At 42.6% G+C, this 12,843-nt stretch overlaps 1 protein-coding gene across 1 annotated transcript; it reads right to left on the bottom strand.

Moving 5' to 3' along the window:
* Positions 1-1,882: 1,882 nt before the first annotated feature.
* Positions 1,883-12,625, bottom strand: WFDC8 (WAP four-disulfide core domain 8). The gene is made up of 6 exons (XM_032263693.1): positions 12,510-12,625; positions 12,329-12,438; positions 9,596-9,736; positions 5,773-5,940; positions 3,240-3,380; positions 1,883-2,294 (listed from the first exon to the last, which is right to left on the bottom strand). The coding sequence occupies exons 1-6, from the start codon at positions 12,623-12,625 to the stop codon at positions 2,155-2,157; spliced, it is 816 nt and encodes a 271-aa protein (XP_032119584.1). The 3' UTR covers positions 1,883-2,154.
* Positions 12,626-12,843: the final 218 nt, after the last annotated feature.

Genomic DNA, 12,843 nt, shown 5'->3' with positions numbered 1-12,843 from the left:
AAAAAAAAAAAAAAAAAAAAAAAAAAACATGAATAGGCTCAAAATAAACCCTCAGTACATCCTGCTGGATGAGCAAGGTAGGTGGTGGGGATTGGTAGGTGTGTGAATAAGTAAGTAGATATGTGGATGGGTAGGTGGCTGGTAGACTGATGAGTGGGAAGATGGTTGAACAGGAAGAGGGATTAGTGAAGGAAGCATGGAAATTTGGGTGCATGAATGCATGGATTATGGATGGGTAGATTATTGGTGAATAAGTGGATTGGCTTGAATATAAGGATGGATAGGGTAGTGATGGGATAGGTGAGCCTATTGATGGGGGCCGTTCGAATGAAAGGTGGTTGAGTGCATTGGTAGGTGGATGGAGGGAGGTAGGTATAGAAATTATGAATGTGTATTTTTATGGGCATGAAAGAGTGTGTGTGTGTGTGTGTGTGTGTGTGTGTGTGTGTGCAGATAAAGTGGGAGGAGAGAGGTCAATAATAGGAAGATGAATTAAAGGCTGGATGGGCAAGTGAGTCTGTAGAAGAAAGATGAGTAAGAAGGGTAAGTGGACAGACATATGGAGTGGGCAAGTACTAAGTTGAAGGGTGTGTCAGTGAAGGGATGGGAGGGATAGGTGAGTGGGGATTGGGTATCTGCATATGTGTTGAGTAAATGGGTAGGGAAGTAACAGGATTGAATGGTTAGTAAGTAAATAGGTGGGTAGAAACATGAATGTACGAGTAAAAACACTAACCAAAGTTAAAGATATAAAAAGAATTATATGGAGAACAATTTATACTACTCTAAAGAAATACATTTGAAAATATAGGAAAAAATTGATTAATTTTACCAAAATACAAAAGATCAAAATTTGCAGAAGAGGAGGTAGAAAACCTGCAGATGAAAAATAAGATGAAATATTTTAAAATTACTAAAATATACCACTAGAAAGACCCTGACCTAGATGCTTTTGGAGCTGAATTTTGGTGGCCTTCAAAAAACACAGAATTGATATATTATGTAAAATATTTCAGGTCATAGAAATGGTAGATATATTTCCCAATTAGCTCCCATACTCATGTTTTTTAAGTAATATGACCCAAATAGAAAAACAAATAAAAAACATAGACCTATTTTTCTTTTGACTACAGATGTGAAAATTCAAAATAGACTATTAGCTAAAAAGAACCAATAATATATTGATACAATACACTGCAATTGAGGTTATTCTAAGTATATTGATATAACACATTGCAATTAAGTTTATTAAGAATGCAAGGATGGCTCAAGAAAATTTAACAAGTTATTATGCCAACAAATTAGAAGAGAAAAATTATCATGTGACTATATGCTCAAATTTGATAAAATTCAGCAGTCATTTTTAGTAGCAGCTATAAATTGATAGGAAATAAGCTTAAAAAGGAAGTAATTAGCCAGGCATGGTGGCTCTCGCCTGTAATCTCAGCACTTTGGGAGGCCGAAGCAGGTGGATTACCTGAGGTCAGGAGTTCACAACCAGCCTGGCCAACATGGGGAAACCCCATCTGTACTAAAAATGCAAAAAATTAGCCGGGCATGGTGGTGGGTACCTGTAATCCCAGCTACTCAGGAGGCTGAGGCAGGAGAATCGCTTGACCCAGGAGGCAGAGGTTGCAGTGATCATGCCATTGCACTCCAGCCTGGGCACCAAGAGCAAAACTGTCAAAAGGAAGGAAGGAGGGAAGGAAGGGAGGGAAGGAAGGGAGGGAGGGAAGGGAGGGAGGGAGGAAGGAAGGAAGGAGGGAAGGAAGGAAGGAAGGGAAATTTAAGTGTAATAAAACTTATTCATTCCAAATTCAACAACAAATGTCTTTTTACATTGCAGGAGCCATTGACTTTAAAATAAGGAACTAGACAGAGATGGATGCCATTGCCTTTATTTTCATTATTATTTTGAAGGTTCTATACAGTACAAGAAGACAAGAAAATAAAGTCATGATGTTGAAAAAAGAGTCAAATATATCCTCATTTTAAGATGATGGGTTTATATATAAAATTAAAGTAACATCATTCAATATCGTGATACTTAATTAGATAATTTGGTAAGGTAGTTGGATATAAGACAAAACTGACAGCTTTTTATTATGCTACTCATAATTAATGATTTTGATGGTAATATTTTCTATTTGCTATTCAATATTTGGGTTCTATACATTTCAGTCCACAATGTGAGCAGCACTTTTCCCCCCATGGACACTCACCATCCTGCAGGCACTTGGGTTTATCAATCTTGGCACATGCCGAGGGCTTGTGTGGGCAGAAACCTGTTTTGACTTTATGGGGAAAAAGAAGACACTTGACCTTAAAATACTTGGTCATAATTTGAGACAAATTTGGGGAATCTTGGGAATCTCAAACAGGGTTTTATTCTGGTTGAGCTTCTTACCTTTCCCCCTGTAGTGGCAATAGACTGGGGGAGGCAGAGTATCAACTTTCTACAGCTAATAACTTGAGAAGCATCAAGAAAAGTCTTGAGATCTCTGATTTGTACCATCTGTTGGGGTTCCTGTCTGCTCCTATAGAATTCATGGATCTGGGTGATATAACCCCAGAGTACCACAGATGGCAGGAGTATTAGATAGCACACAGAACTTTCTTGTTTTGTAAATTGTAGGCATTGAAGACCATATAGAGGGAAGTGAGTTGCCCAATGCCACATAGAAACCCAGTACAAAAGCTGAAGCCAGTTGAAAAGCCTTTGACTCCTGCTACCACACTATACTGAACCTTAGAACCTCAAAGCCACACCTGGACAATACCTGGTACTACATGGGGGAGTAAACACCTGCCTTAGAGGAGGCTGGAAAGTTGGCTTCTATCCAACAGCATTTGCTACCAATGTTTTCCCTAGCTCATCTTACAGGATATGAATATGCTGTGCATGCTCTGAAGTTCTGTGCAGACATAAGGGCTTATTAGGAGTACACCTCATGGTTATGAATTTTTTATGAATCAGTGGATATTGTCACCTTGCAAGCCAAAGTTTTCTTGGGGAAGAATAGAGAGCAATACTATGAATAATTGGCTTTGAAGAACAGCACAATAGTCTTCGGAGGTCAAGAGGTCAGTATAACTTGTTGGGCATTAAAGGGGTTCCCAAGGATCTTCAAAGGTAAGCCCAAGGCATCTGAGGTTCAAGACACCCCCCACTCCATGGCACAGAATGGCATCCTTGGCACATGTCCAGTAGATTTGGGAGGTATATCCCCAATCCTTACCTGTCCAGGCATCGGCACAAGCAAAGCCACACCTAGATTCACAACATTTGTCTGTCAGGGGACAATCGATGTCACTGTGACATGAAGGCGGACACTCCATACGGTCAGTGAAAGGGAAGAGTGGACACTGTCCATTCTTAACTGAAACAAGAGCAGATGTGAGCTTCTTAAAACCCCATCTCCATCCCACCACTCTTCAAAGAGCTTTTCCTTCTCTTCAAAGCTAGTATCTCTTTCTGCAACTTGGTTCACCCTACCCTATCCATCTCCAGTAGGCTGTGGAAGAATGAAATGTCTCACCATATCATGGGATATGGCAGACAGCGTGCTGGGCTTGGTGCCTCAAACCCCATGGTAAAGTCCCAGTCCTGCAACTTAGTGAGTTTCCTTTTTTATAAAATGGGATAATTATGTGAAATCTACACAAATCAGTGTAAGCCATTTTATGGTATTTGGTTTTACTTAGAATGAAATGGGGATCCATTGCCGTGTTCTCAGTAGAGAAGTGACACGGCCTGACTCATGTTTTGAAAGGGTCATTGTGGCTACTGTGTTGATTTGTAAGGAGGGTAGAAGCAGGGAGACCTTTTAGGAGGCTGTTGGGGTAATCCAAGGAGAAGATGGCTCCTTAGATCAGGGTGGCAGCTGTGGAGGTGATCAGGTTTTACCAGATTCGGTATCCACTTTCAAGGTAGAACAAAAATTATTTTCCAAATTAATGGTTGTTAATTGAGAAAGAGAGGCATCAAGTGTGATTTTGAAGTTTTTCAACCAAGATACGAAGCATGGATAGAACAGGTTTGGGTTAGGGAGTAATGGTAAGACATACTGGTTTATGTGTATGTTTATGTTTAGCTTATTTTTCTTCTTTTGAGATACGGTCTCCCATTGTCACCCAGCTGAGCCTCAACTTCCCCAGCTCAAGTGATCTTTCCACCTCCTCAAGTGATCTTCCCAGCCTCCTGAGTAGCTGGGACCACAGATGTGTGACACCATGCCTGGTTTTTTGTTTGCTTTTTTATTTTGTAGAAATTGGGTCTCACTATGCTGTCTATGCTGGTCTCAAACTCCTGGGCTCAAGTGATCGTCTTGCCTTAGCCTCACAAAGTGCTAGGATTACAGGTGTAAGCTACTATGCCTGGCCCGAGGTTCTGTTTAAACAAGTTCAACGTGAGGGGTTTATGAGGTCCAGGTGGAGATATAGAGCAGATAGCCGAGTCTGGGAGTCAGATTTGGGCTGGAGATGTGACTCTGAGGGTCATTAGGACATATGTAGCATTTAAATCAATTCTTTGGGGTTTTGTGCATGTATGCTCTTGTCCTCATCTGACTGCAAATTCTACAAGGGCTTCCCCAGGTCAGGCTCAGTTATGATGTGTTGAATTCTCAGAGGTATTATCAGGTTGCCTCTGAGTGTTAACCTAAATTTCCCACAAATCAGCCCAAGCCTACTTCCCTGGCCTCCTCTTCCTGATGGCTCCTAGGAGAGGAGACAAAAGTCTCGTCCGCAGCCTCATGATTCCTTAGAGTTTCCCATGAAGGGAAGCATGTGGTCCTAGTTTCAAGTCAGGCCCCAGGATTGCCTTGGCCATTCAGGCCCATGGGTCCATGGAATTAAAAGTCCACCTCTACCCCTGACCAACTGTGGGTCCTTGGGCAACTAACTTCACCTCTCTGGCTCTGTTCTCTCATCTGTTAAGTGGTAGCGATGGTACATTTTTCAACGTGCCTCACAGAATCTGAGGTCGAAATTGCAACGCTGCCCCGTAAATCACACAGTGCTGCATTGTAAAGATCACTAGTCATCATCTTAATTGTTACCATTTAGTGAACCCACACCATGAGACAGCCACTGTACCAAGTCTTTGTGTTTTTAATCACATATAATCCTGCCAACAACTCAATGAGTTGTTTGCTGTTACTCCAGAATTACAGAAGAGGGAACTGAAACTCAAAGAAGTGAAGAAACCTGCAGCAAGTGGGAAAAGTCAGCTTTTAATTCAGGTCATTTGACTCCTAAGTTTGGTAGGACACTGTCTCCCAGCGTTACTGGTGATGACCACTATACTAGGGAATAAATCCACAGCCTTCACCTTCACCCCACCCTACCCTCCACTTCCAGTGTGGACACTTACTCCATGGGATTCCAGAGCTGGCCTTTCTACACTTCATTCTAACATGAATCTTCAATATGATGCTCAACAGGTTACTACAATGAGGAAACACCTTCTTCCAAGGGGCCACACCTGGCTTTCAGGTCCCATTGGCCAAGATCTATTAACACTTTCTATACACTTTCTCATTTTTTGGTAGAGCCACTCCATTAGGTAAATACTATTATTAACCTCATTCTATAGACAAGGAAACTGAAACTTATAAAGGCAGGCAACTGACCCAAGACCTCCCAGCTAGTGAATGACAGAGCTCAGTCTTGAACCAAGGAAGTTTAACCTCAAATCCTGAGCCTATAACCTCACCGGTATACTATTTCTAGTTAAACTAGGCCCTCAGATTTCCAGGAAATGGGTCTCACCAGTTAACATGCAGGACGTTTTGCAGTCAACTTCACTTAAGAAGTTGTTGGCATTCCCTTTGCAGCCGCTGTAGGTGAAGGATCTGCAGCGGTAATTTTCAAAGTCAAAATACCAGCGCCGTGCACCATCATTGCAATCTCCTTGGCTCACAGGTAGCCTGCAGGGCTCTGAGGTCAGGCAGCAAGGAGGGAAGGACATGAAGAGTAGACATAAAAGGAGAGGGTCAGTTCTCTAGCATTTGTCATAGCTCCTGGTGTTATCGCCTAAGTCATAAATGGAGTCAATGCAAGGGAAAAAAAAAGGCATAGGTTCTGGTCCTAGGTCTACTACTAATAGTCTGCATTGTATGGCACCTCTGAGCCTCACTCTTTCCTTGTAAAGAATATTATAAAGCGCATATAAGAGTCTTGTGGCCGGGCATGGTGGCTCACTCCTGTAATCCCAGTACTTTGGGAAGACAAGGTGGTAGGATCACCTGAGGTCGGGAGTTCGAAACCAGCCTGATCAACATGGAGAAACCCTTCTCTACTAAAAATACAAAATTAGCTGGGTGTGCTGGCATGTGCCTGTAATCCCAGCTATTCGGGAGACTGAAGCAGGAGAATCACTTGAACCTGGGAGGCAGAGGTTGCAGTGAGCCAAGATCGTGCCATTGTACTCCAGCCTGGAAAACAAGAGCAAAACTCCATCTCAAAAAAAAAAATAACCTTATACTTTGGAGCTGATTCTTTTTCTCCATTCTTCTGAGCTTTGGGAGGGCAAGGGCAAGACTTGTTCAGCAACTATTAGGTTGGTATAAAAGTAATTGTGGTTTTTGCATTGTTGAAAATTGCCATTTGACATTAGAATATATTCTTAAATACATGTGATTATGTTATACATCATTTTAATGCAGACTTCCTGTTTCATGTATTTTTGCTAATGACATTACTTGCTGTTTATTTGATATTTATTTTAGACTACGAATCCTGGCGAAACCATTACATCTGAGAAGTGTGCTCAGCACATCAATGAGATGCACTGAAACCTGCAGTGCCTGCAGCTGGCATTAGTCAACAGAAAGGCCATTTGGTCAACAGAAAGGGCCAATTCTTCTCCACAACAACGCCCAACTACACATCACACAACCAATGCAAAAGAATAAATTGGGCTACAAAGTTTTGCTTCATCCATCATGTTGATCTGACCTCTCGCCAACAGACTACCACTTCTTCAAGCGTCTCAACAATGACGAACTCTTGGAAAGCATTTCCTGCATCCTGCTTTTTGTGGATATGTTTTTGCAGGGGAAACACATCCACAAAAAGCAGGATGCAGAAAATGCTTTCCAAGAGTTCATCGAATACTGAAGCACAGATTTTTACACTACAGGAATAAACAATTTATTTCTCTTTGGCAAAAATGTGTTGATTGAACTAAAACAGATTTACAAGAAAAAAACTAACAAGCCCATTCAAAAGTGGGCAAAGGATATGAACAGGTACTTTACAAAAGAAGACATACATGAGGCCAACAAACACATGAAAAAATGCTCATCATCACTGGTCATCAGAGAAATGCCAATCAAAACTACATTGAGATACCATCTCATGCCAGTTAGAATGGCGATCATTAAAAAATCTAGAGACAGCAGATGCTGGAGAGGATGTGGAGAAATAGGAACACTTTTACACTGTTGGTGGGAGTGTAAATTAGTTCAACCATTGTGGAAGACAGTGTGGCGATTCCTCAAGGACCTGGAAATAGAAATTCCATTTGACCCAGCAATCCATTACTGGGTATATATCCAAAGGATTATAAATCGTTCTACTATAAGGACACGTGCACACGAATGTTCATTGCAGCACTGTTTACAATAGCAAAGACCTGGAACCAACCCAAATGCCCATCGATGATAGACTGGACAGGGAAAATGTGGCACATATACACCATGGAATATTATGCAGCCATCAAAAACGATGAGTTTGTGTCCTTTGTAGGGACATGGATGAACCTGGAAACCATCATTCTCAGCAAACTGACAGAAGAGCAGAAGATCAAACACCGCATGTTCTCACTCATAGGCGGGTGTTGAATAATGAGAACACATGGACACAGGGAGGGGAGCACTACACACCCAGGTCAGTTGGGGGGAAATAGGTGAGGGATGGTGGGGGGTGGGGAGCTGAGGAGAGATAGCAAGGGGAGAGATGCCAGATGTAGGTGATGGGGAGGAAGGCAGCAAATCACACTGCCACGTGCGTACCTATGCAACAATCTTGCATGTTCTTCACATGTACCCCAAAAACTAAAATGCAATAAAATAAATAAATGGGAAAAAAATAAAAATTAAAAAAAAAAGAAAGGAAAAAAATGTGTTGATTGTAGTAGTTCCTCTTTTGATTAATAAAGATGTGTTTTGTTTTGTTTTGTTTTTTGTTTTTTGTTTTTTGAGAAGGAGTCTTGCTGTGTCACCCAGGCTGGAGTGCAATGGCGCAATCTCGGCTCACTGCAACCTCCACCTCCTGGGTTCAAGCAGTTCTCCTCCCTCAGCCTCCAGAGGACCTGGGATTACAGTTGCCTGCCACCATGCCTGGATAACTTTTGTATTTTTAGTAGAGACAGGGTTTCACCATGCTGGTCAGGCTGGTCTCAAACACCTGATCTCAGGTGATCCACCTGCCTCATCCTCCCAAAGTGTTGGGATTACAGGCGTGAGCTACTGTGCCTAGCCAATAAAGATGTATTTGAGGACAGTCATAATGATTTAAAATTCCCAGTCCAAAACCACAATTACTTTTGCATCCAAAGTGCCTAACAAAGTACCTACTACCTAGGAAGAATGAAATACCAAGGAAGAGACAGCCCCTGATGTCTGAACACTGATCTGACACTCCCAGGTAAGCCACATGGATCCTCTGTTGGACATTTAAAACAACTCCTAGAACATCTATATCAAACAAAGTCGCTCTGAGATCATGATGAAGTGAGACAAAAACAAGATCACTGTGAAACCTGCAAAATACTAAACACCCCCCACCTCCCAGCTAACACGAGTGGTTTATGCTTCTCTACCAACCAATCACAGCTTTATCCTCAGTCGAGTCTGCACTCTGTAGAGCTAAGATTCACTGGGATAGCTAGTCATAGAATTGCCCCCACTCTCTGACAGCACCCAATCTGGAGCAAACTCTCACTTCTTTAGACCCTCCCCTGAATTACCCAATCAAATCCCAAATCCTATAATAGATTCTTTCTAACAGCTTCCTACTGAAATGCCTCAGACTTGTCTAGGGTGAGCATTTTCCCTCACTGCAATGAGTAATAAATCCAGCTTGTTCAACTACAGTTGTATTCTGGTGGTCTTTGTTCAAAGAACATTAACAACAGACATTTGTTGAATGAATGTGTGAGTGAGTGAATAAATTAATTTTTATAAAAACACACAGTTCCCTACACATATTAGATGCCCAATACATTGGGTTACCAGAAAACCTCCTTGAAGATGGAAAAGTCTGAAAAATAATGCCAGCATCTAAGCTGACTGAGGTTTCATTTTGTCACAGTGCCAATAATAGCCTCTTAGACAGAGTGAGCATGCAACAAGTATTAGTTATTTGTGAATGGTTGAATGTTGGACCAAAGAAGACCAGCATCAATATTATGGTGGTTGACAGTCACCATGCCTAGACTTATGATTTGTACTTGAGTGTTAGGCATTGGATAAGAGAACGAGAAAACCACAAGCCCTGGGTCCTTGTCCTTCCATCCAAGGGAGTCTCTCAGCAAGTTTTGGATAGAGCAAGAAGTGGGAACCTCTGTCCTCAGCCCAGACATCGCTACCTCGAAAGGGATCCAGGCACTTCTTCTGACAGGCAAAAAAGCAGCACTTCAGGTAGGCCTCGCAGTCAAAATCTGTGAGGCATGAGTTCGGAAGTTCAGTGGTACAGCTGAGCCTCTCTTTGGGACACACCCCTGGTTTCTCTGCAAGAAAGAAATGTTCAAACTCACATTCCTTGAGAATTTCAGCTTTTTTTCTCCTATGGCAAAGGTGTGTAGTGAAATTCTCCCAGACCCATCCTCTACCTTCAATTCATAGTTCTTGTTCTGCTTATAGTTAGGGGCTAGTTCTGTTTCTTAGCACTCAGATCCATTTAAATAGATCTGAATCAGGAATTTGTGTCCAAGCAGAACTGAAGGAGAAGCATCTTGGATTCCAGGGCAAAGGGTTAGGAAGGGACCAAGGCCCTTTCTCTAAATGCAAAAGATCCTCTCTCTTCTTGAAACCTAATATTTAATGCTTAATTCCTTTGCCTCCAGTTGATAAAAGAAATTAGTAAAGACTGATGGGAACATCATGGAAGTAGGGGTCAGGAGGTCTGATTTCACGCTTGACTCCTGGTAAACTCAAGACCAATCTGAACTCAGTTGTGTGATTTTTCAGCAACCTCTAAAGAGTAGGAAATGGTGGAGTGGAAGAAGCATTGTAGTCAGGCAGATTTGGCTCGGGAGACTGGCTCCAACACTAAACAGCTAATCGTCTCAGGAACGTACTTCCCTTCATCTGAGTTATGTTTTTCCATCTTTAAAATGAGAATGACAATTCCTGCCTTACAGATTGATTATAAGTATTGAATAAGGTGATATCTATAATGCCTGGCGCATGGTAAGACCTTGGCAGATATGGAGTTGCTTTCCCCCCAGATGCACCATGCCAGACTTCTGACCCACAGATAATTTGTTACGTAGCAAAGGATAGCTCATACAGTGCATAATGTGTCTCTATGATTCTAAACTGAACATCCCTCCAGTGGAATCTGGCCAGAGAGGCATGATCCTTTCAGATACTACTGAGTCTTGGGATTGTAGAACTTTAGAGTGGAAAGAACCATATTTATCATTGTCACTAAACTTCTGATTTTATGGATTAAAAGAAATGAGGTCAGATAGGATAATGCAGCACATTAGGGGCAGGTCTGGGGCTTACAATCCAGGACTCACTTCAGAAGCCCCACATCTTCCCTGAGGACTGGCCACTGAGACTTTGAGTACTTTCCAACAATACTTCTTGTCATTAATGACCCCTCCAAGAATGGACTATAGCTAAGAAGAGTATGTGATTCCTAATTTGGAGAGTAAATAAAAATCATCTACACATCTTTCAGAAAAGAGAGACTCTAGACTGAATCAGAATCTCTAGAAAGTGCATCCTTGGGACTCTACTTTTTAAAAAGAACCCCAGGGGATCCTAAAGCAGGCAGCAGGCACCAGGAAGTAGGTGGACTTGGGAACCATTGTTCTAGGTTTAGGCAGAGAGACAGAGCTCAGCAAATCAAACAGGGATACCTCCAAAGGGTCAAAAAGGCATAGAAAGGGAAACCTTGGGATTGTGAAGATAAACCTCTCTCTCACTAATGTTGACTCCATTCTCCATCTTGCTTCCTGGAGCCATTTAAACCTTTACTGGGTTTCAGTCCTTGTAGCTCCTTTCCCCATTGTCAGCTTGAACTCTCACTTATTAATTTAAAAAAATTCCTCTATTTCTGGTCAGCTCTTCTCAACCAATTACCTGTGAGTGTATGCATACCCCACAGGTTTCTCTGCATTTACTGAGGATGCTCCCCAGATATCTGGTCTCAGTTGTCTTCTGACATTACTTGACACATACTTCCTGGGTGATCCCACTCATTCCCGTGATCCCAGCTATGATTCTCATATCTTCCTCCAGACTCATCCTCTATTCCAAGCTAAAGACTCTTATTTCGACCTCCCTAGGAAAAACACCATCTGGGCATCTCAGAAGCACCTCTGTGACAATATATTTAAAACAGAACTATTATCTCCTTATGCCCAAGCACCACCTTATTTCTATTCCGCATCTTGGCATTTGGCATCAACAGGTCCAGCCTGTTATTAGAATCTGGAGATCCATTCCTTCCTCTCCGCCATCCCAGCATCCCATCAGTCATGGACTTGGATCAATTCTATCTCCTAAATCTCTCTCCAAACCCCGTCTCCTCCTTATCTTTACTACCACTCCCTCAGATCAGCACCAGACCTCATCCCTTGTCTCTCCTCAACTACTTCAGCAGCCTCCTCACTGGTCCTGTCCCCTCAGGCTCATGCCTAATGGCTCATTAATTTAAAAAATATTAAACGTGTGTGTGTTTGTGTGTGCGCGTGTGTGTGTAGTGGGAATGACACATACCCAAGAAGCATGTGTCAAGTGATGTCATAAGACAGAGGAGACCAGATCTCTGGGGAGCATCCCCAGTAGATGCAGAGAAACCCTTGGGGTGTGCATGTCAGGAAGGAGACCACATACATCGTCTCCTTCCATATGTACATATGGAAAAGTTAGGGAAATAATTTGGGGGGAAATGAGTGAAGAAAGGATGTGGAGGGCCAGGGTGGTGAGCAGGGGTAGCTTTCTGTGGTCCCAAATCCATGGCAGAGGGGACTTCATCTGCCACTGGCACTGGCCTTATATCTAACCCTCGTCCCCAAGTACGAGGATGCTTTCTAAGGAAGAATGATTTCTAAGGAAGAATAGATGCAGCTTTTTTTTGAACCCACCTGTGATCTTCTTCTCCAGCCATGCAGAAGTCCACTCCAAAGCAAGGGAGAGAAGCAGCAGGAAAGCTACATTCCTCCAGGAGAAGGTGGGGCTGTGGAGAGGAAGGTGCCTATGTGGATGAGAAGACAGGTGGGAGTTAAGCACAATCTAGAGAGAGACACAAAGTGTGTGCAGAGAAACCTTAGCGATGAGCCACTAAGTTCCCTGAGTTCACAGGTAAGAAGACTGGCGCCGGCATGGGAAAGGGATCGGTCTGAGGTCAGATGGTGAGTGAGGGTGGCCGTTGATAATTCCATTTTGATAATTCCATTTCAGGACCTTGGCCAGTCCCCATACTCTGCCATGGTGCTGTACTTTGTCCTACCCGGACACCTGCCTATTGTCATGTTCCTGGGTGAGAAGCCACACTCAAATGATCTCAAGGATTTGTTTGGAACAGCTGCAGAGCTGGTTTGCCCACAGTCACTCCGGAGGCAATCCCAGACACTAGTGGGCATGTTTTCTTCACTCCACT

Source organism: Sapajus apella, unplaced genomic scaffold (genome assembly GCF_009761245.1).
Source record: "Sapajus apella isolate SASKATOON/1434 unplaced genomic scaffold, GSC_monkey_1.0 scaffold137, whole genome shotgun sequence".
Classification (NCBI taxonomy): domain Eukaryota; kingdom Metazoa; phylum Chordata; class Mammalia; order Primates; family Cebidae; genus Sapajus; species Sapajus apella.
This window is presented reverse-complemented; position numbering and strand designations above follow the sequence as displayed.